Source organism: Sipha flava, unplaced genomic scaffold (genome assembly GCF_003268045.1).
Source record: "Sipha flava isolate LNK unplaced genomic scaffold, YSA_version1 165_pilon_pilon, whole genome shotgun sequence".
NCBI classification, from domain to species: Eukaryota; Metazoa; Arthropoda; class Insecta; order Hemiptera; family Aphididae; genus Sipha; species Sipha flava.
Genome location: NW_020271833.1, coordinates 1,131,467 through 1,155,817, shown reverse-complemented (window position 1 = coordinate 1,155,817; position 24,351 = coordinate 1,131,467). Strand labels below are relative to the sequence as shown.

General features: G+C 26.5%; 1 protein-coding gene across 3 annotated transcripts in view; it reads right to left on the bottom strand.

The window, feature by feature from the left end:
* LOC112679627 (zwei Ig domain protein zig-8-like) overlaps positions 1 to 24,351 on the bottom strand; it is a 345,073-nt gene that overhangs the window by 257,078 nt on the left and 63,644 nt on the right. For all 3 annotated transcript variants that reach the window (XM_025549512.1, XM_025549511.1, XM_025549513.1), the window contains one exon: positions 1,947 to 2,027. In XM_025549512.1, coding sequence (XP_025405297.1) covers positions 1,947 to 2,027 — 81 coding nt within the window. The remainder of the gene's footprint in view (positions 1 to 1,946; positions 2,028 to 24,351) is intronic.

Here is a 24,351-nt window from a genome sequence, read left to right as displayed (position 1 = left end):
ATAAGTACTTCTTGAAGCTTGATACATTTATCATGCAACATTCTGTATATAGTATTTATATGTATATAGGTATAACTCCGTTGCAGGAATAATGAATATAACAAGACAATTTCTGGTAGCAAAATTGATTCCGGAAATTGTGATATTGTAATATAATTATTATTGTTATTATTATTAAAAAGGACTCTATTATGACTGTTACTACCAGGGACTGGATCCGAACTGAAAAGAACCGGTTCTGAAATCCAAAAACCCCTAAAATATTAAGAACCGGAACCTAACCAAATTTTTAAATAATCGGAATCGAACCGGAACCTATACTTAAAATGAAAAATATTGGGTTTTCATAAAAACTATCCATTTCATTTATTCTTAAAATATTGAATTTTTAGTTTAATTCTTACTTTTATAATATATTACAATAAAAGTAGGGAATACCCATTGATAAGCATCGATCGACATGTGGCTATACTGGTGGTGATGTAATGCTTCGTGGTAATACGTGGTATTATGAAAACGGCTCTGAATCTAATAATAGTATTTCTGTATATTGAATTATTGTTGTATTTATATTTCTTATGAATATAACGTAATTGAATTCTTATATTATATTATACAAGTGGTTTTAATTGATAAATTTTGAAAAATTGTTTTCTTATTTATTGATATTAGTAAAATTAATGTATGAATCACGATTTTGAAAATGATGCCTCAACTTATGTGTCTTTCATTGCTTGCTTTTAACTTGAACTAGCATTGATTGCGATGTAGCAATAGAGTTAATGAATGTTATTTCGAATTACATGTATTTTCATACATATGATATGCCATATCTATTGCTCAGAGTCTAGGGCATAAACAATAAAAATTATTATTTGTGTATAGAAATGTATATATTATTTTCAGATATATATTTATTCGTTCATAAACGAATTGGTATTTTTATACCGTACTACTTACTCTGTTTATAATTATGGCATATTAAATAATACCTTGAAAATTTAATGATTATTTGCATTGACTTGTAAATGGTTATTGTATATATTTTGTATACTTAATTCGTAGACAATAAACATGATGATGGTATTATCGATATTGCTGATTGGTAACACAGTACAACTATTTTATGTATAGGTACCTATCAAAAAATTAAACACGTCATACTATAATTTTTTTTTTTTTAAATAACTTTTAGAACCCCATTAAACCGGAACCCTAACCCTAACCCTTATTTAGAATTTTTCAAAAACAGGAACCAGAACCTGAACCTTTAAATAACGAAATTGAGTATCGGAACCTTAACCATAACCGAAAAAACCAAAAGGTACCAGACCCTGGTTACTACACACACAGATATCACATTGTATTATGTATACATATGGTGCGGCCGTCCCTATTTAGACAAGGAGAAAAAATAAGTACAAACAATTTAATAAATAATAATGATAAAAGTATGTGTAACAGTATGCTATTTTGGTATCAAATTTAATAGTATACTCCAGCGTTCTGACTTTAATAACCTATATATATATATATATATATATGCTATAAAAATAGCTTTTGAACAAAACAAAGCGATTGAAGACAACTCGAGCGCGTGTGTGTATATGTGCATATGTGTGTAGTTTACACTTGACTATATGATGTTCGGTGTGAAAACTTTTGTCACGCGATCAGAGTGTTCGCGAGACGTTATAGGTGACGTTAAAAAAGCGAAATTACCTCGTTGGGTTCGATAAATATACTATTAATTTATTAGGCTAGGTTTTAGATTAGATGGACGGCTAATGTCACATTTTTACGATGGCACTCTGTAAAATTAAATCCAATATACACCTTGAATGCGACTGCATCTCCGGAAGGATCATCGTAAGATTATAATGATGTTTTGCACGTCTACACTAAACTATTATACTACGAGAGCCGCGAGTGCGGTGGTCACTCACTTGGATCAAGTTGATTCGTCATTCCTCCGCCGACGGACGCATGTCGACTGTGCCGTCTATCTGAGGCCCATAAATCGGGAACTGTAAACAGAATATTTAACATATTATTTTGTTCGAAAAATGTTATTCGAACGGAAGAATATATGAACAAGTTAATGAATCAGTGATGAATTATATTTAGGGAGAGCTAATGGTATAATATGACACGTGCGTATGCATTAATTCGATAAATCATTCTTATAATACTTATAATCAATCATTTATTCATGGGTTCTATGAAAATAATTTATTCCATAGAAATTATGCAAATAATAAAAATGTTATACGTCTAATGGCGTAAAATAATATCGCACATAAATAATACTAAATAATATATAATACTAAGTAATTTTAAATAATAATTATAATAATATTGATTATACTGTGTACGTATAGATATATTATGTTATGTATAATAAAATGTATTATTATTTCTTATGGAATTTTTTTTTCAAAGAACTCCGAATTTTCACAATTCAATGAATCGGAAATTACATTTAGTGCATTTTCAGTACCAATAAGACTAATACTGTTTAAATATTATTTTTTCATACTTTTGAAAGCTTCGAAGAAAATATATCGTTAAATAACTATTAAATAATAATACAAAATTAATTCGTCCAGCAGAAACATTTCTTCAATAAACATGTATATAGTAAAATTCGTTTTGTACGTTGTTTCATTTTATGGAAGTTCGTTGAATATTGGTTCAACTGTGTATTTTTGAAATTCCTTGGCATAATAAAACTTTGCGTTTTTTTAATTTTACTTAATTTTAGACCTTTGAAGCGAGAAAAGCGATGATGGCCACCAATAATGTGTTAAATAAGGGATAATGTTATTTTCTAGAATTTATTTGGGAAACGCCATGTTTTTTAATAGAGCTCGCGTGACGATTCATGATAACAAAATCGTTGTTCTTACTAAGAAATATACATATATAATAAAATAATCCTATTGATTGTTAATTAAAATAAAATTTTATTGATGGTATATCATTGCACCCAATATCATTTGTTAACTCAATTTATGTTTAATTAAAGATTTGGTTTAGGTTTGAGTGGATTTTATAGATGAGAGTATTTTCAATTAAACATCTAATGAGAACGATACATATGAGAGTAAATATATATTATTATACAACACACATATAGGTTAAAATGTATCGATTGGTAAAAATATCTCGTAGAAACTTGGATTGGTTAGAATAATAACTCGATAATTAGCAGATTCGAGTTTGATTGGTCCTTATACGTTGTCAATATCGTATTAGTTACAATTATCGTTAACTGTGTTCTTAATAATTATTATTATTATTACTATTATTATTATTATTATTATTATCTCAGTTCATTCTTGTGCTAGTTCTCTATAAGTTTTATATTATAAAAGTAAATATATTTTAGTAGTCTCTATAAGTTCTCCATCGTTTTTCTTTTTCGGAAACTTTTAACGTTCCATTTGAACGCAACTACAAGAAAACGAATTTCCTGCGTAGTCTGTCACCTTTATGATTTGAATAGGTTGTACCTACCAAAACTTTTTTGTATACACCGTGGTCAAACATTACCTATAAATATGTGCTATTCCGGATGCTTTCGGGATACGTACGTCGTCCATTGTATCAGTTTTCGTTACGCGACTAAGACGCTTTCAGAAACATTATCAACCATTGTAAACAAATTAATTAATTCGCTTTCCACCGTTGCCACCGTGTTGATAAACAATGAGTATTCCACGACTTCTAATTGCATACATTGTCACTTCGAAGGACTTGCGAATTCAACAACATCTAATGGCTCTGGCAACGTAAATTTCACTTATACACACGTGCTTATGCCAACAGATTAGGATCACTCCGAAAGCCGTTAAATTTCCGTCAACATCGCTCGTCTTAATAAAATATTTTTATTTCAAATTTATAATCACATATACACTCTACATGGCTTATATTCAATGCTGGGAAAGTTAATGCTATTTTTAACTCAGTGAAGTTAAGTTAATTGAGTTCATATTCAATTAAGTTAACAAATAAGTTAATGCACATGAGAATTATACCAATTAAGTTAAAAATTAAGTTAAAAATATCCTTAACTTTACTTTAATTAATAATTTAAATTAATTACGAAAAAAAAAAATTTAATTGAAAACTAATTTACGTGATATATATATATATATATTTATTAACAATTTACAACAGATCTTATTTAACATTACAATATTTAAAACGCAAAAAAATTCTTATTAGACTCTAATTACGGTAGAAAAATATACATTTCTTTATTGGGGATTTTTTTTAAGCACTCAAATGTCAAATTTATGGTTATTTATGTATCAATAATTTTTATTCATTTTTCATAAAAATCACATGATAAATATAATTTAAAAAAAAGTATTCTTTTTAATATTCAGAAAACTAAAAATAATTACTGCAGCTGAAAGTGTAACTATAAAATTATATAGGTAATAAATATATACAGTTGATATAAAACATTAAAATAAATATATAATATTATTTAATTTTATTAAAATCTAAACAAATAAAACAATACAATGGATAGGTTAATCAAAATACCTACTGAATCTCAATAAAATAGTCATCTCAAAATGTCAATCAGCTATTAAATGTCTTCTCTTATTCAATAATATTTAATAATATCATAGATCATGGAATAATTCTAATTATAATAAAGTACAATTATTATTAAGAATTATTTAGTCAATGATAATATATAGGGTGAAGTGAGGTATTTTCGTGAAATTATTTGTTAAACGCATAATATAATTCCCTATTATACGTTCAACAAATAGTATCTTAAAATTGCCTATGTCACGAAAATAACTTCCTTCAACCTACCAATTTTTAAAATATAGATTTACGGCCACTTTTCGTAATAATGGTAATGTAATTCATGGGTGACATAGCTATTTTTACTCAATAGTCTGAAGACGGTTGAGTACATTTGCCGGGATCGATGGGACCTCACATAATAGTTTATACCGAGTTAAATATTATGGTCTCATCTCAAAATTCTTCAATATTTTTATTTTTGTGTTTTTCTAAATTTCATGAACTTGTTATAGAATGCGGTATTTTACAAAAATATTTTTCTAGTCTTGAAAATCAAAATTAACTTAATTGGGATTAGATTTGACGGTATGTGCAATTTGCCCTCAGGTATTCGGTATGTGTTTACATACCGGTTTTTAACGGTATACCGATTTATCGGCATACCAATATGTCGGCATATATCAATAAATACCGTGTAGACGATAAATACCGCTCGTTCGGTAATTATTGATTTCTCGGTAATCACAAATAGTAAACATGCTCCTATATTTATTTATTTATGAATTATATTTATTTTAAAATTCAATTTCATTTTTCCCCTTATCTTAAACATTGATATTTATTGACATATTGAATAATTATAATTACATTTTATTTTGTAATTATTATTAAAAAGTTATCCTTAACAAAATTAGTGTGAAATAAATGGTATCAAAACTATCAACGATTATTTTAATAAATTATTATTATTGTTATATTATTATAATAAGTATTTAGCCATGAACAATCGTTACTATTTAGAAAGAAAAAATAAACACTTATACTTCATAGACAGTAACTTACGCACCAATGGTTATTCTATAAGTCATCTTTAAACAGTTTCATGTTCTATACATAGTTATGTTATGTATACTCAAAGACTACAAAAAATACGAACAAATCGTGAAACAACATTGTGGACTTTACGTCACGTTCGTTTACAACAAAATATACTCGTATTTCTATTTTTATTAATAGTATCGGAACCATCGAGTCCAATAAAATTATTAAATATAATATTATGAATAATATTGCAGCAAAAATATTATATCTACCAAAATATATTAGAAAATTGTTTTTTAGTCATCGTGGAAAAATATCAGTCGGTGATTAGGTCATTATTATGGCACGTCGAAAAATACACGTATCTGAATTTGGTACTTATTAGTTTGGTATTTCGACGAATTTATCTAATCACGGATTATGTAAAAAAAAAAAAATTAAATTAAGTACTGATTACCATTATGCTCAAGATATATTAGTTCCGATGTTTCCGATTCTATTGCATTGTGTTTCGATTTTAACTTCACGCCACTGTGTACATGTCGAATTTGATTTAAACGTTTCGAAGTTATTTTAGAGTTGGTTGAAAATTAATATAATATTTGTTATAATCGCAAATACAAAACGTCTTACACTAATTTAATATCCAAAAAATTAAAACCAAAGTTGTTCGTCATACCAGCATAATATAAACTTATTTGTACACCGTCAGTGTTCTACGTGTAAAGTTCTAATTTGATGTAAGGATACATTTATAAAAGTTGTTACACGTTTTACGATATCAAAGAAGACATAGCAATGTAATGGTACGTGCATTACATTTTTATTAACACCAAAATTTAACTATCAGAATCGTTAGTGTTGACGATTCTTCGCATATAACTTACGTTCAACTTTTATGAAAATACTATTTCAAAGTTATTGAAATTTTTAAATTAATTTCTAAGTGTTAATACTACTGTATGCGATAAAACCGTCATGGATTGCTAAAACAGTAAAAAAATTATAAATTTCAAATATAAACTTTAACTCGAAAAAAAATGATTTACCTAACCATTTCATTTTTAATAGAACTTAAACACATTGATTTATTTTCCGTACCTTAAAATAATTATCTGCTTTTTTCTGTGCTATTATCACAATTGTATGATTGTATGGTTCTAATAAATATTGACGGTTAATGCAAATTTTCATAATTTAAGACATAATTTTAATAAAAATAAAATTGATTTGCTATTTATCATAAATAGTAGAGTATAACTAATAAAGACAATCTATAACATCTATACATTTGATGGAATTTCGATGATGTATTTGCAAAAAGTTATCAATTATAGTTGTAATTCGTTATAGTTATTTAGAATTGATAATTATGCTAAATACATTTAAAGATGAACACTTCATTTACGTTTGCTTTGTAAATGAGTTCAAGCAAATGTATAATAATACGTCACCTTAATTATAGCCAAAATAATATGGAAATTGATATTAAGGTACGAAAGCTGAATGTTGTTTGTACATAATTAATAAAGTTAATTAGTTAGAGTAATGATTCAATATCTAGTGAGGTGTGAACATCGCGTAGTGAGTTTGTGTCAAGAAGATGACACTTTAACTAAACGATATAAGAATATAGATTGTTTATTTAAATGAAAAATATTTAATAAAAATATATCAGTTAATCATTTTAGTATTCATACAATTTTTAGTATTAAATGTTTTCACAATAATATATCTCACATTACCTAATGTATCATATTCCAATCAAGAGTTTAATAGAAAAATAAGATTTACTTAGATAGTTTATTTGTGGTTTTATTTTTTAAATTTACTATAAAATAAGCATTAAACTAGAGACACTTACAGTGTTACTCACATTATTATTTTTTTTTTTTTTTTTAGAGTTGTTAAGGTTATTTAGATTTGAAACCTGTTATATATAATTGTCATTGTATTTTAAGACTACGTAGTTGGTTAAATATATATAAAATAATATTTTTTTTCATTATCATTTTGACATAAAATTTAAAGTAATTAAAAAAATATTAAATTGTTATATACTTAAATTAATAACAAAAGTTTATTTGGTGTATGAATAAGATGTTCAACATGATAGAAATGGTAAGTTATATTATAATATATTTGGCAATTAATAACAACTCATTAAATGATAAAATTTTTTACAAGAAAGCTCGAATAACTCAAGCTTGTCAACTAAATAATTGATCAATAAATTGTATTGATAATAATTTCAAAAAAAATATTAATTATTCCAGAATCATCAAAAAATTGTCTACACGAATTTCAGCTAAAAATTGGTATTTTGAACCATGATAAAACATCAAATTACTACATATATTATAGTTCTATTTCATATCCCGTAATGTAACAAACCTTGATCGTTTACTGAATATTATTAAATTAATTTATTTGATTTTATTTATATAATAATTATCATAAAGACTTAATAATGATTTCGTCATGTATCTATTTTATCATATATTTTATAATAAATATATTTTTTGATTTCTGTAAATTAAGCAATAAAATAAAATCGATACATTTTTTTTCGATTATTACAACATTAAAATTAAATTATCAAATCACTATACTAATATTGTAAAATAATAATAAGATATTTAACAGTGTCTAAGAGCCACCTGCTGTATTTTAACATACAAGTCCAATACGTATGTTTCTTTAAAATACTTTTAAAAATTTATAATCAAATCATATTATATTGTATTTTTTCATTATTCATATTACACTAGGTAATCGATTTAATGATTATTTAACGTTTTTTAAAGTGGCTATGACAAGGAAAAATGGAGATAACCATAGGCGGACATTTGGTTGAATTTTTGGGGTGGCTAAAATAATTCAATGTAAAATTACCCGCAGGGGTTTCGCCCCCATACCCCCTTCCCATGCACAAGAAAAACTTATTACTATTAAAAATATAGATAAATAAATAATGAATAATTTATCTTAATGACAAATATCTATTTGTGTCAGCAAAGATATTCAAATATCATCGCTTTTTATATATTCGATATATCTTTTTCAATATATAGTATTGAAAGATCGCTGAACCAATCATGGATCAACGATGTCCTTAGCCAAGTTTTTATTTTTTTCATATCACTGATACTACTTTCAAGAGTAGCCGAACTAATTGGTATTGTTAATGCTATTGTAAATAGATTTTTATTGTTTCTTATTTTATGATTTTCAGAAAATGAACAGATAATTATAAAAACAACGAATAACATTTCTAACAAAGTTTCGATTTTGAGGGTGCTATTAAAATATTTGGGTGGCTAAGCCCCCCCTCGTCCAGATGTCAACTTATGGAGATGACATTTTTTGTGATACGAATATTTGTTAAAAACCAATTGAAAAATAAAAACGTTTTTACAGAAAGGTATTAAAACAAAATGTTTAATATCATATATGGTATAGTAAGCATACTTAAAATATACAGCCAGTATATACACTGTATATTATACAGTTTCATGCATATTTTACATGGAATTCGTTTCGTTGGTTCAATATAACATTAGTGTTTGTTAAGTATTTATTAAAACGCAGACAATTTCCATATAATTTTATGAAGCTCTGCTGCTGCGGTATCACTTTCAGTGATGGATATAACAAAAAAAGTAGAGGATTAGCCTCCTAAATATCTTTGAAATACTCCCAAATTAAAAAAAAGTTAATCTTATAATTTCGTATTTGAGATTAAGTTAAAATCTTATCATCTATCTGTAATCTCAATACACGTTTTAATTCTTAAGTTTGACAATTCTAATAACTCAATGTGTATGGATTTTGATTTACATAGAAATATACAAAATCCTGCTTTTTTATAAAAAACTTTCTTTTCTTACAAATATTTAAACTAAACCTATAGTGGCGAGTAGTGACTAATTTTCTTTGTAATTTAGTATATCGGGTTGTGGGGGCAAAGCCCCTGTGGGTATATTTTTTTGAGTTCTTATAGCACCCCTAAATGTAAGCATTAGTTACGTTTATGTTCACATTATCACCAGGTAGTTCATGCACCGCGCTCGGATCGTCATTTCAGGTCGTCTCTTATTATAATATACCGCGTTTTCGCTAGACTACCATTAGTCAATTTGTTTGACATAATCATGATATACTATACTATATGCTACATCCTTCACAACGTGTTAGATATTTACTATCCAACAATGGAAAAATAATAAACTATAACGGATATATTTCCAAAGAATATCAAAGTTCACTTTACCGCAATCGATAACAGTACACGTTTTGTGGCACAATCAACGAATTTATAAAACATTGAATGATAGTTTATATACCCACAGTACCTATAGTTATTGGAAGAAGTACAAATATAAAATTTTTACTGTTTTTAATAAATTCAAATTTCTTATTCATTCGATTAGAACCAAAACGAATATTTTTAAATACTGCATAAATAGTCGATCAATATTACTTGGAGTTCCTAAACTCTATTTTCTCTTATACCAAATACTACACACAATATAAGTAATTTACCATATAAGTATAATAATGTGCATATTATATACATGTGTGTATTACTTTATTTATATGACTTAATACATCCTATTTACTCACACGCATTTGAATATACGCACAAGCTTTAACTATTTTGGTACGAAAATATTAAGTTTTCGATTATCTCGATAAATTTTAAATTTGTTAACTAAATTTTGAACACAATATGATTTTGAATTATATATAATTAATATGGATATAGGCCATATGAGTGTAAATAACCGAGTGTTAATTACCGACATCATAAATAGAAAATCACTATAAGGTTGAAAATAGCCTTAAAACTATGTTTTTGTATATTACATCATAATACAGTCCTAATTACAAACATTATGGATTTTAGATCAAATCTGAATTTTCAAATATTTGATGAATATAAAATATGTTTTTTTAAAATACTAAAACACAAGTATAGATGATTTTTATGTACACAATTATATTCATTTTTTGTATATACATTGTAATATTGAATGGATTTTCAAAAATGTATTACTAGTCAATGTTTTTTTTATGGATTATTAGTTATCACTCTGTTAGATTATTTATATCATCCAAATAATGGAAATCACATAATCGTCTTGTTTAATACACACACTCTGAGTAAAGTAAGGAATGTAAATTATATATAAGTTTTATTGCATATAGGAAAAGAAACTTAAAATCAATCATGGCTACGAATAATATTTTAGTACAATTATTATATAAATAGTATAACCGATTATATTTCAATATATACATATAACTTAAGAATTGTATAAATTTTGTCGTTTCGTTTAAAGTACCTTATTTATTTCTTCATTCTTTTTTAAGGTTTAACGTTTTTTAGATGCTATATACATTCGTCTTAAAATTGAAAATAAATACATAAATTATTTTTAGATGAAATTATGATTTATGAATTATGCAATACGTATCTAATATTTATATTTATTATTTTTTCGTTTTAAACAACTAAAATCTTCGTAGAAAATTATATTAAACTATTTGATTGGCATAGTGAGAGTTATAGGAATATCTCAAAGACCAATAACAGTCGTACCTTGTTATTGAGAAGTAAAGGATCATATAAACATTGACATTATAATAGTTTTCAATTAGGATTTTGTTAATTCAGCAATAAAACTGTTTGAATTACTGGACCGATGTGTTATTCTCAAGCGTAATATTATATTACTCGTATATAATTTTAAATACCTGACACATACACCTCATGTTTCTTCAATTGATTATCAAAAATATTTTTGATAGATTTACATTTTATTTGATAAAACTTGTTAGAGGTATTACCGGTTGATTATACATTTTCGTGTTCAATTATTATAATAACGAGATAATATTATAGAAACTATTACCAAACGAGGAATTTAAAGCGATAAGGTAATTAACCAACGGGAATACTGAATAATAATTAAAATCTTTTAATCCTATCCCTTAGAAGTTATCTTCTTGAAAGTGTTTATATATGAGTACTGTCAAAGAACTATATTTGAATTTCCCTCATACACTTTCTCTCCTTTAGTCATCATATAAATTATACTATTGAAAGAGCCTTTAGAATCCTTGGGTTTAACGTAGCATGTCTCATTTTACTTCTACTTCATGTCTCCATGATTTTACTTTTTTTTTTATGTACGGTCAATTTAAAAGTATTAATTTTTTTATAGTATCCTTACTTAGAATTCAACCAACTGCACATCGAATGAATTCAAATACAACTTCCTATCCCATATTACTATCCCATCAAAATTGACCATCCCCCAAGCCTTTCTTGCACATACCACCTTTAAATCTTTCTTATAGTCTACCTTCATGTCTCAGTTGATATTTATTCCATCTCTTTTCTTCCAATCTTCGGTTTCCTTGACCTACCTACTACTATTTTATTGTATGTTCCTTCTAATTTCGTTATGACTTCCATTTTTTTACTTCTTTCTGCTTCTTAAATTGTATGTAAACAATGTTTCATTGCATTAAAATGCAAAACTTATTGCATTCAGTACTCTGTTTTCTCAATTTTTCTGCAACTTATCTTTGTCTCGTACAATGTAAATTTATTTATTTTGATTTTATTATATTCAATATAAAACTATTCTTCATTGATAAAATTTTTTAACAAAAATATGTATTATCGAGTTAGTTAAATAATTGAACTGCGTGCCAAATAAATTTATATCATATGCATTCTTTAATCTAAGAATGTAATAATATTTTAATACAGTATAAAAAAAAAAAAACAAACACTTATCATGGAATGAAATTGAAATTTTTTTGTGAAATGTTAAAATCATATAGGCATTTATATTAATATTAATTATAGCAATATATTTTATTTAAAAATCTACACGATTAAAGAAATTAAGTTAACATTTTGAATTAAAAATAATAAAAATAAAATTAATATATAAAAAATGTTAATAGAAAATTTGTTTAATCAAAATACATAATCAATACTTTAATAAATCCTAGTGGGTAGAATATAAACATTGAAATAATAATAATAGTAATAATAATAATAATAATAAAAATTGCTACGCCTCTATAAAAATAGTATGTGCTTGGGAGTCTTATTTGAATTCAATTATTAACAATAATAAACATTACTAAAATATAGATAAAATTGACAACATGAAAGATAAATCATAAATTAAATTTTGAATTTCAACATTATTCAAGTATAATTTTAAATAATTAAAATTTTTAGAATTATAAACATTTATTATAAGTATTTAACATAATTTGATTGTAATTGAAAAAGAGTTTTTCATACTAATATTTTTATGGTAAATACGTAAATCTAGATTAATATTTGTATTAAAATATTTATTATAAATATAATTACCATTAGCATTATTATTTTTAAATTTATGAAATATATTAATTTTAAATAAATTATCATTACTTGATGGTGTTATTTTAATTTAAAGTTCCAAATCACACAGGAAGATATAATATAACTAATGCAAAATACTAAAAGTTTGTCATTTTTCTAAGAGTATTTTAAAGCGACAAGCAAGAAATCATTTCATCATAAAAAGAGAGGATTAAATTAATATTAAAAATTATTTAAATTAAACTATTAACTGTAATCTACATCGAACACTACAAATAATAATAATAGATTTGTTTGGATCTAAAATACATTAAAATAAAATTTTTATTATTATGTTCTCGTATGTAAAATTGAAAAATATCAGTAAATATTTTTTCGTCGATTCGACAGTAATTTTTATCCTCTGCTGTTTTTTTTTTCATTATTGTACTACTAAAAATTAAAAATGTTCAACCTTGTTTACATCTCCTTACCTATATAGTTCTTGGTATTATTACTTAATGGCATAATGTTTCATCATTTATTCACATTTTATTAATATTTAATAATTTATTTTTTAATTCAAAAAGGTACAACAGTTTCATGCTGGCAAATTCAAATGATCATGTTGTGTAGAAATGCACCACATTGGTTATAATGGCTATTGCCGGTTCTGTGGATAACTACTATTGGGATGGTTTGCGCTTATGAAATATTCATGAAGTTTTAGATGGAAACAAGCATGATACACCTTAAAGAAATGTGATTGTATATTTTAGTATTATTAAATTACAATAAGATTAATTCAGCTCACATGAAGTATGAGAAAAATTAAAACAAACGTTTATTTATGTCGCAATATAAAATAGGTTATCATAACTTATAAATGTATAAGAAGATAATTGTTAACAACCTTTTTACATATAGTTGTTATACTATGTTCAATTTATGAGTATAAATAATATTTATAAGCGTAATGTATATAAGACAGAAGACTATCAAATAAAATAAGTCTTTTGTGGTGATCGTGTGATTCGACCACCATAGGATACATATATGGTACGTTTTATTAAGTATTAACTTAATTATAGTTGTGTGTTCGTGTCTATACGTACGATTTGATCAGCATATATCACAATACACACATACATATATATATATTTAAATCAATCCGTAAATGGGAAGTAGTTAATTGAATCATGAAAAAAAAATAATAATAAAAATAAAAATAAAATAGAATAATTTTTAAAATAGCTTCGATTAATATTCGTAAATAAAATTATGTACACTATGCAATTTCGCAAGTATAGTGTCAGATGTATTATGAAATAATTTACTATTGACAGGGCATTTATAGAACTATAATGACATGTTTTATTGTAAAATACAATATAGAATGATTTGAATTATTCGAAAGATGAAAAAAAAATATATACATCATAACAGATAAAATTATATTGGTTGTGTACGTGCCACCGCAACTGTATATTTGCTAATCAGAAGACGTTTTTCTCTTTTAAAATTTACGTTAAAGACACAATTTATCAAATTATTAATTTAATTATTATGCAAATTATGCTCACTTTACACTTTGTTAATTTCACTAGATAATTAAATTCAATGTATAGTCTTAGAGTAGAGGTTCTTATAATAACAAAATAATTGTTTAAATGTATTATTAATAAAATGCATTGATGTATGATATAAAAAAACACTATACGCATAAAAACGCATTCATCTACAAATGATGTACTGTTACATGCGTTGCCTTGTTATCGCTGAGATTATAAACTATAAAAGTATAATGTATATCCATTAATATATCTTCTCTTCTTTATATGTATATATATATATATATATATATAAATGAATCCCTATTTCCTTTGGTCACGCCATCACACGTGAACAGCTGGACCGATTTTGCTAATTATTTTTTTGTTGTGTTTGTTATTGTCAGGAAAAGGTTCTTATGAAAGAAAAAATTAAGAAAATTGCGCGAAAAATTAAAAAACTTAAGAATACTTAACCACCGTATAAAATTATTTATAATTTAACCTTAGGATAATTAACCTTAGCGCTTTGGATAATATACACTTATTTAATGTAACCTTTTGACGTTTGACATAGAATCGACATAATGCGAGTGCAAATATTGTCAAAGAAGATTTTAAAAAACTGAATATCGTTTAAAACAGATGTTTTGATCGGAGTTATTTTATTGATTAAAATACATGTAAAATAATTAACATATTTAATTAGTATATCTATGTAAGAGAACTGAATTTCTTAGTGAACATCACGCCAAACATTAAAGTTAAATTTAATATTAAGTTTTAGTAAATTTGGATAGCCTAACAAACACGTTACTAACATGACAAGTGATATAATTTGTTTAAAAAATAATACAATAGTTGTATTTAATTTAATTTAAACAGTTGAATTTTCGTTTTTGAAAATGCCAGAAATTAGACATAAAAACTTAAGATCAAGTCAAACTGACGATCAACGGGAAGTGCGGAATAAAGTTGAACGGAATCGATGGAATCGAAATCAATAACATGCAAAATGTTGCGTTTAACCCCTATCGAGCTACATTCAATTATATCATGGAAATCGATTACAGATATTTTTTAAATCTGTACGTGAATAATATTTTGGAAGATGAAAAATTTATATTAGTTCAATTCTTAATGAAAAAGAGCAAATCATAGATTAAATAACACAGAAAATATTATTATTATTTTAGTTAGCCTCAGTGCATTATGTTCATATTTATAGATACTAAAAAAAACAATAATTTCCTTGAAAATTGATAAATATTGTCATCCCCATAACGTACTTTACATCAGTGCATTTTCATTTGTTTTTGAAATATCAAAATATTACTGCTATACTATAATATTTTATAGAACTTCATGGGACAATAATTATTATGGTAGGTACATGAAATATTACAGTTTACTCGTTTATTAAATCGATCCAAATATTCTAAGTTTATAAAATTAAAATTAACTACAGTACTACAAAATAAATACTATGAAAATATATGAAAATAAATGCAAAAATTACGTAAAATATCAACAAATAATAGTATTCGTTATTGGATTTATCTTTAAAATGTGAAAAACGTAAATTTTAAAATTGGTTTATATAAATATATAAATATTATAAATTGCTCGTTTTATTAAAAATTCGACCAATTCTTTCTAAAGTTTTTTTTTTTATAATCTTACCATTACGCTATTTTGTAAATTAGCTATATTAAAATTATTTGAAAAAATGTTTTAAAAAATTCAAAAATTAACCATAGTTTGAATATTGGATTGAGATCATGAGTTTATGATTGAATTTCCAATTAGCTAAGATACTGTATACCTAGTTCATCTAATAATTGACGATAAATTGGACGTGTATTAAAATTGGATCGAAAAAGTGCGTATTTATTTGATTACAACTTTTTTAATATTATCATTAAACACATAGATTATGTTTTACAATGGCGATATTTTGTTTGTCTACAAACCCATTGATTTCGTATGAATAAACAAAATATACCTATTGCAGTCTAATATAGTTCGTAACATTGTGAAAGGTAGTCAATAAATTTCGACTTGTCCGATATTCTTGTCCTTTCAGCGATTATAAAGGACTAACAAACCAACGAAATAATACCACTGTTCTTTAAAAATATTTTATTTTTATAAAAATATATTTTTCTAATATATTATTATAGGTTGTACAGTTTTTAATTATAGCTTCGCTATAATATGGTACACGATCACAATAGTAATAAGTTAACACACACATATATACTATATTATCCCTTTTTTAGTGAAAAATATAAGTCTCCCCTCACCTGAAAAACTAAATATCACGTTGGTGCAGATAAAAGCTATCCAGAAGGTAAGTTATAAATATAATTGATAAATTCCAAAGAAATAGCTTGATTTGATAAAAATAAATAATCTCAGACGAATTCAATCCATTTTCAAACTTTTAGCTTTAAATATTCATTCAGTAGTAAAGTAATAACAATAAAATATGTCAATTTCATTTGTGATATCGTAACGCAAATTTGACTTCGATCCACCTTTCAGTACAGTTAGTTTAGCATAAATATTTAATTATGTTGTGATACTGAATGGTTTAAGATTTGAGCAATAGTACTTGGTCCGATCTGTTTCGTTTTTAGTTCGAGTAAAATATTAAATAATCAATCCATCCATTAGTTATTGTCAATAAATGGCAATAAAACCGATTAGGTAAAATGTAATCAATATTTAATATGTAATAACAAGCGAATAATGTAAAAATACTTTGTAAATTATCAAAAGATTTAAGAGTTCATATATTTTTAGTTTTGATTTGCTTTGGAAATATTTTAATTTTTTGACTCAATCACATTATATACAAATTACTTCAAATGTAAATTTTTAAATGTTTAATACGGTGTAACATAATTTTTCGAATTATATTATTCTATTATCTGACTTATGAATTGCAATATTGGTCTTCATCTGTAATTTTTTCATCTATCTTTCCTTCTAAGATTAGTAGTAGCAACCCATCTTGTCTCAAAATATGACCTATTAATTAATTTTGCCTTTTCTGTATACTCTTCCACTTTGATTTCCTCTCAGATACCCTTTATAAAACTTCTTCATTAGTGATTCTGTTAGTACAACTTATCTTTTCCATCCTCCTGTAGTACCACATCAAGCTATGTATAGTTTATGTAAAATTAGTACAAATTTATTGTCTAAATTAAATAGAAATTCTGAAAAAATAAATTTCCTTTTATTAAAGGTGAAATAACGTTTTACTTAGAATCAAATAAGATTGGTTGTCAAAAATATAAACAGTAGGTAGTTTTATTCATTTGAACTAATTTAGAATTGAAAAAAAAATAATATTATACATTTTGGTAATATAAAAGTTGGTAGTATTTAAAAATATTTAATAATAAAAGGAAAATATCAAAAAATTGTTCCATTACAGTGTGTATACTTTGAAAATATTGTAAAAGTAACAAACGAATAACGAATAATCTCGCAATTCAACATAACTTCATAATGTTTCACTATCGATATGGAAGTATAATATATATATATATATATATATATACAGGCATGGACTATAATATGCGAGAGTGAAAAACCTTGTGATTATGTTTTATAGCATTCTTAACGTCTACCTGCTAACCATGTATCATGCATTTTTACGTAAATAATCGAAACGTTAATGATGCGTACAATTCATAAGAAAAGGGTCTGACAAGCGTATTGAGATCGATAGATGTCATTAAATACATAGCATGGTGATCCTGTATAAATAAATGTACACGTTCCGCGTGATTATAATGTTTTCAATAAAATTTTTCTTCCTAAAATAGCACCTTAGTTCTAAATTATGTTTAAAATCATAAACTATGAAAGGAAAAATATAAAAATATTGAACTCTAAGTACTACAGAAATTGGAAATAAGAATTTTCTTGGGTATTTTCAAACAATTCAAACAAAAAATACTTAAACAATAAATGTATAACTTTTCATCAAAGTCATAATAGTAAAATTAAATAAAAAAAATATACATCCATTGAATATAAATTAATATAAATAAATAAAAAGTAAAAGTTAAAAAAAAAAAAATTGAATAATATCAAATTATAGTTAATGAAAAATTATGACGTACAACTTTATTGTTCATCTTAATATTATATTATGTACGTAACACTTTTAAATACTATTATGTTTTCACACAAAATATAAAATAAAAACGATATATGGTCTCGAATCGAGCTCTACAGGTAAATTATATTGTTTAAAATAACACAACTTGAATTTTTATTACGATAGTAATAAAAATCAAATTTAGTAAGGGGCATAGTTAAAATAAATTAATACAATTTTTTTTTCATTGTTTTTTTTTTTTAACATAATTGCATTGAAATATTTAATAAAAAATGTATTGGGTACTTGTGCGTTATCGCGACTACCTCATATTATGAGTTATAGCGACGCTGTTTTGTACGCGATTCTATTTCTAATTCTATTTTTTTCAGTGTCGTTACAATCGCACTTAACACAATTTTATAGACTGGCTGGGCAACTTTTAGGACTTTTGTAGACATTTAGTCACAACCACGCTTTAATAGTTGTACAGTTACGATTATTTGGCAATGGATCTGTGGAACTTACCAATTACATTGATTTTTAGCTTTTGGTAGTTTTGTATTATTATAAACCTATTAAAAATATGTTGCGTACAATAATGTGTTCGAAATCAAGGTAGTCGCACAAGTACCATGCATTGAATTAAAAGAATTATTATAATAACAATAACAAGTATATGATTAGATTATGAATTTGGTACAAATTGGAAAAACAGACGATATAATTTACAATGTGGTTATGAGTGTTTGCTATTTAATTTTTTTTCCTATAACAATAGTTGTGATAGTTAATACATAATACACAAGTGCAAGGTTACCGGAGTCAAAGGTAAATAAAAAAATATGAATATCTTCAAATGCCGTCATTGTTACCAACCCCTGTTATGCATGAAGATACTTCAATGCCATACTGAATTACATTAAAAAACAAATCGAAAAAGGAAGTAGTTATTTGTCAAGAAAATATTTTTCTTTTTCTTCTGTGTCTGTACACAATGTAATAATTTTATTTTTGTACAACATTGCCTCTGTGATGCTGTTAGGTACATAAGTAATATAACGAAATATTTGCTGAACTGTCGAATCAATATTAATATTTGTTGCAAATAACACATTTATTTTTCGTTCTATTCATCTATTTATTTTTGTAACTTTATTTTGATTCAGTTCGATCGTGACTGTTGATAATGAAACAACGCGTAGTCGTTGTTTTATTTTATATTCAATAATTACTTTATGTGATTATTACCATTCTTCTTCAATCAAAAACCAAATTACTCATAAAAGTTCCAGTATTTCTAGAATTAAATCTACTCAAAACTACGAAAAAAAAAGGATCGTCATTAAATCGATTTTGGTAAATTTTTTAATTAATTAATTAATTTAATAAAATCAATTGATAAACCGGAACTAGATAGTATGTCCGCGATGTGGTGGACATACTCGGCCGTCCTGCTTATCGACCTTATCTTACGTTCGCCACTCTTGCCGCATAAACATGGCTTACAACTCTAAAACCGTCCCGTCACTAATAATATCAAAATGCTGCATACAAATCTATTTCCCGTTTTACCCACAAAGCTTAATCGTAATGATGGATATACTACTCCTACATTCTTCAAACATCTTATTTCTTCATTCACTTCACCTAATGTAGCTGCCCAATATAAAAAAACAACAAGACTATGTAACAAAAAATCGCTTCTCACTGTTCTCAAAAGATCTAGACCCAAATGATGGATCCGCTTCTAATCAATCTGATAGTATGGAACTATAGGCTGTCCAATTCGAACCTATATCCCTGTTAAGCCACCACCACCAATATTCATTTGTTAAGTCAATAACTTCACTTCTTTTTGTACTAGTATTAAAGAGGTAACAAAAAGAGTAAATTTTAACTGTAAAAATTCAATAAATGGCGTTAAGCTTTCTACCCAATCTTCAGATTTGTACCACTCCGTCATTAAATTTTTACAGCTAAACAAAGCAGAATTCCATACCCATCAGTTACAAGAAGATAGAGCATGTCGTGCAGTACTCATAAATCTACATCACACTACACCAATAGAGAAAATAAATAAAAAATTAGCTACTTTCTCTCGGCCACACTCCCAAAAATATAACGAACGTTCTACTAAACATAAAACTGCCTCTTCCTATGTTTTTATAGATTTGGAGCCTGCCCTTAATAATAAAGATATATTTGAAATCAAATTCTTACACTACACAAAAATCAAAACCGAAGAACCTCGTGCTAATAAACAAACGATACGATACCTTCGCTGCCTAGGATTTGGCCACACTAAGGCATACCATAGTCATCCTTTATGAAGTGTCCACTATGGAGATAATCATCCCTCCAAAGTCTGTCGAAAAACCTCTAATCTCCCAGCAAAATGTACCATAAGTGGAGGAGGTTATCCAGCCAATTATCGAGGATGTCCCATACATGAATACATGAAGAACTTAAACTGTCGCATCGATCAAAAAAAACTTACGAAAACCGTAAAAATGTACTCCACTCATCTACCGATGAAAATAGGACATAACCAGGCAACAAACTTAAATAATCACTCCTCTAGCCCTCTTACCGACTAGGATTCAATCTCAAATTAACTCTCTTCCTTCCTCGATGACTTTAAATCCTTAATAAATCTCTTAATTTTATTTTTAACCACCGTCATAAACTCATATATCTAATGATAAATAAACTAAATAACATTCATCACCCACTATCAATCCTTCTTTGGAACGCTAATGGACTTATACATCAAAAACATGAATTTCAAGCATTCCTAAGCAAAAATCCTATTCACATACTCCTTATAAGCGAAGATCATTTAATCAAAAATTTGCAATGTAAAATTTCTGGGTATACATTTTATCAATGTAATCATCCTGGGTCTGCAGGCTCTGCAATACTAATTAAAACTAACATAAAACACATTTGCCTTCCTCCATATCAAACTAATAGATTTCAAGCCACAAACATAAGATTAATTTTAAATAATATTCCAACTACCAATAATTGGTAGATAAATTATTCATCTATATACTACCCTTTTCGTTCAAAAATAAATACAGTAGATTTCAGCAAATATTTCATGTTACTAGGCAACAACTTAATTGATGGTGGTGACTTTAATTCAAAACATTTCTTATGGGTTCTAGAACAACTAACACTAAGAATCGAGCACTAAACAACCTAATAGTAAATAAAGCCCTAAAAATTCTTATACCACAATACCCAACATAATAGCCATCGCATCAAAACATACAATCAAACATTCTTGACTTCTTTATAACTACCCTCCCAAACCACATATCCGCTACCATAAAAAACTCAGATGACCTTTCCTTAGATAAATCACCTATCATACTAATACTAAATGACTCATCAGTCAAAACTAAATCATATGCTACTCTTACTCGTAGGAATATCATACGGTCTAAGTTTCAGGCCTTATTAGAAAATCAAATTACTTTTAAAATTCCACTGAAAACCACTTTTGACATAGACTCGGCTATCCTATTCTTTACATCAAATATCCAAAAAGCTGCACTTGATTCATCTATAGATAATTCAGCTACACAAAAATCCACTTCCCAAATCTCTCAACATATCTTCAATTAATTATCGCTAAAAGACGCGCCCGTTGTAGATGGCAGATTAGTAAGTGATAAAAAAAACTTACAATAATCTTGCCTCTTTTCTTAAAAATATTCTTCTAAAATTTAACTCGGACAATTATCAAAATTATTTAAAATCACTCTCAGCAACTAACAATTCTTTATGGAAAACTACAAACAATTTATTTAAACAAGCAAATATTACTCTTCCTCTACCCTATATTGACATTAATTTAGCTATTTCTCACTTAGAAAAAGCTAATCTATTTTCCTCTGACCTAGAATCTAGATTCACTCCCCACCCAGATGTGATTGACATTGACCACTCAATCCACGTAAAATCATCTTTATTCCAAACCCTCCCTATGTCTCGACCTACAAAACATACCTCTCCCTCTGAAATTCAGTTCATTATTACAAAACTTGTCAATAACAAATATTCTGGACATTATTTAATAACTAATAGAATCATCATTATACACCTAACTCACATATTTCACTTCATTATACGCCTGTCGTATTTCTTGACTACGTGGAAACAGTCAATCATAGTGTTAATTCATAAGCAAGGAAAACCCCCTGATCTTCCTTTTTTATACCGCCCAATAAGTCTTCTTTCCTCCCTATCAAAAATCCTTGAAAAAATCCTCCTTAATAGAATCAACCAAATTATAACGGAGAAAAAATAATTCCAATACCCAATTTGGTTTTAGAAACAATCATTCTGTTCTACACCAAGTACACCGAATTGTTGATAACATTGCATTTACTTTAGAACAAAAATATTACTGCACTGCGGTATTCCTAGATGTGACTGAAGCATTTTATCGAGTCTGACATAAGGGTCTGCTACACAAAATTCGTTTTCTTCTTGCATCTTTATTTCTTACTATAAATTTTTTTCTCTTGAACAGAACATTCCAAGTTCGCTGTTAAGACTAACTCACTTTATAATTGCTGGGGTTCCCCAAGGTAGCATTCACACACCTACCTTATATAATCTTTTTACCTCCGACATTCCACACTCAAATAATTCTACTCTAGCTACCTTTGCTGACGATACCGCGATTTTGTCTTTCAATAAATGTCTACAAACTGCCACAACCCATCTGCAAGAACATCTTATAATCCTACAAGACTTGTTGACCAAATGGAGAATAAAAATTAACGAAAATAAATCAACTCTCGTTACATTTAATCTTGGTCATAAAAATAGTCAACCTATAATATTAAACAATAAAATGATTCAATCAGAAAACTCAATCTTGGTCTGCACCTAGACAAAATATTAACAGGCAACTCATATAATAAACAAAAGATCTTCCCTCAATCTAAAACTTCATAAATTCAGACATCTCCTGCTATTTAAACTCTCTCTTAACAATAATCTTCTCATATATAAACTAATCATTTAACCAGGAATGACCTATGGCATACAAATTTGGAGATCCTCTAAAAACTCCAATATAAATAAATTCTAAGTCTTTCATTCCATAAATATCCGATTCATAACCAACTCTCCTTGGTATATCAGCAATCTCACTCTTTATAAAGATTGAAAATTCCAAACATCTCAGAAATTGCGTCAAATCACTACAAAAAATTTCATAAAAATATTATTAATCATCCAAACCTTCTCATCTCTAACGTCTCCTTCCAGATAACCTAATCCGCCGCCTCAAACGTCAATGGCCACGAGACCTACTAAATAACTAAAGACAATTAAAATACATTAATTAGTCAAAATTAAATATCTACCAGACATATCAAGTTTGAAGTAGTGCCAATGGATACCCTCTTCGATCACGCTACCACGCCTTGTAAAAATAATTAAAACCATTAAAATTACTTATTGTAAATACTAATTACAGATTGTATATTTTATTTTTCTAATAAATAAAAAAAACTATTTTGATTTTCAATAAGGACGTTTATATAATTTATGGAAAAATAAAATGTTGTACTTTTTTAATTATCGTAACGAATAATAATGACCATTTCATTAAGTTGTTTTTTTAAGAGTTTTAATTTATAATAGGGTACTTAAAGTCTTAAAAGGATGTTTTCTTACATTAT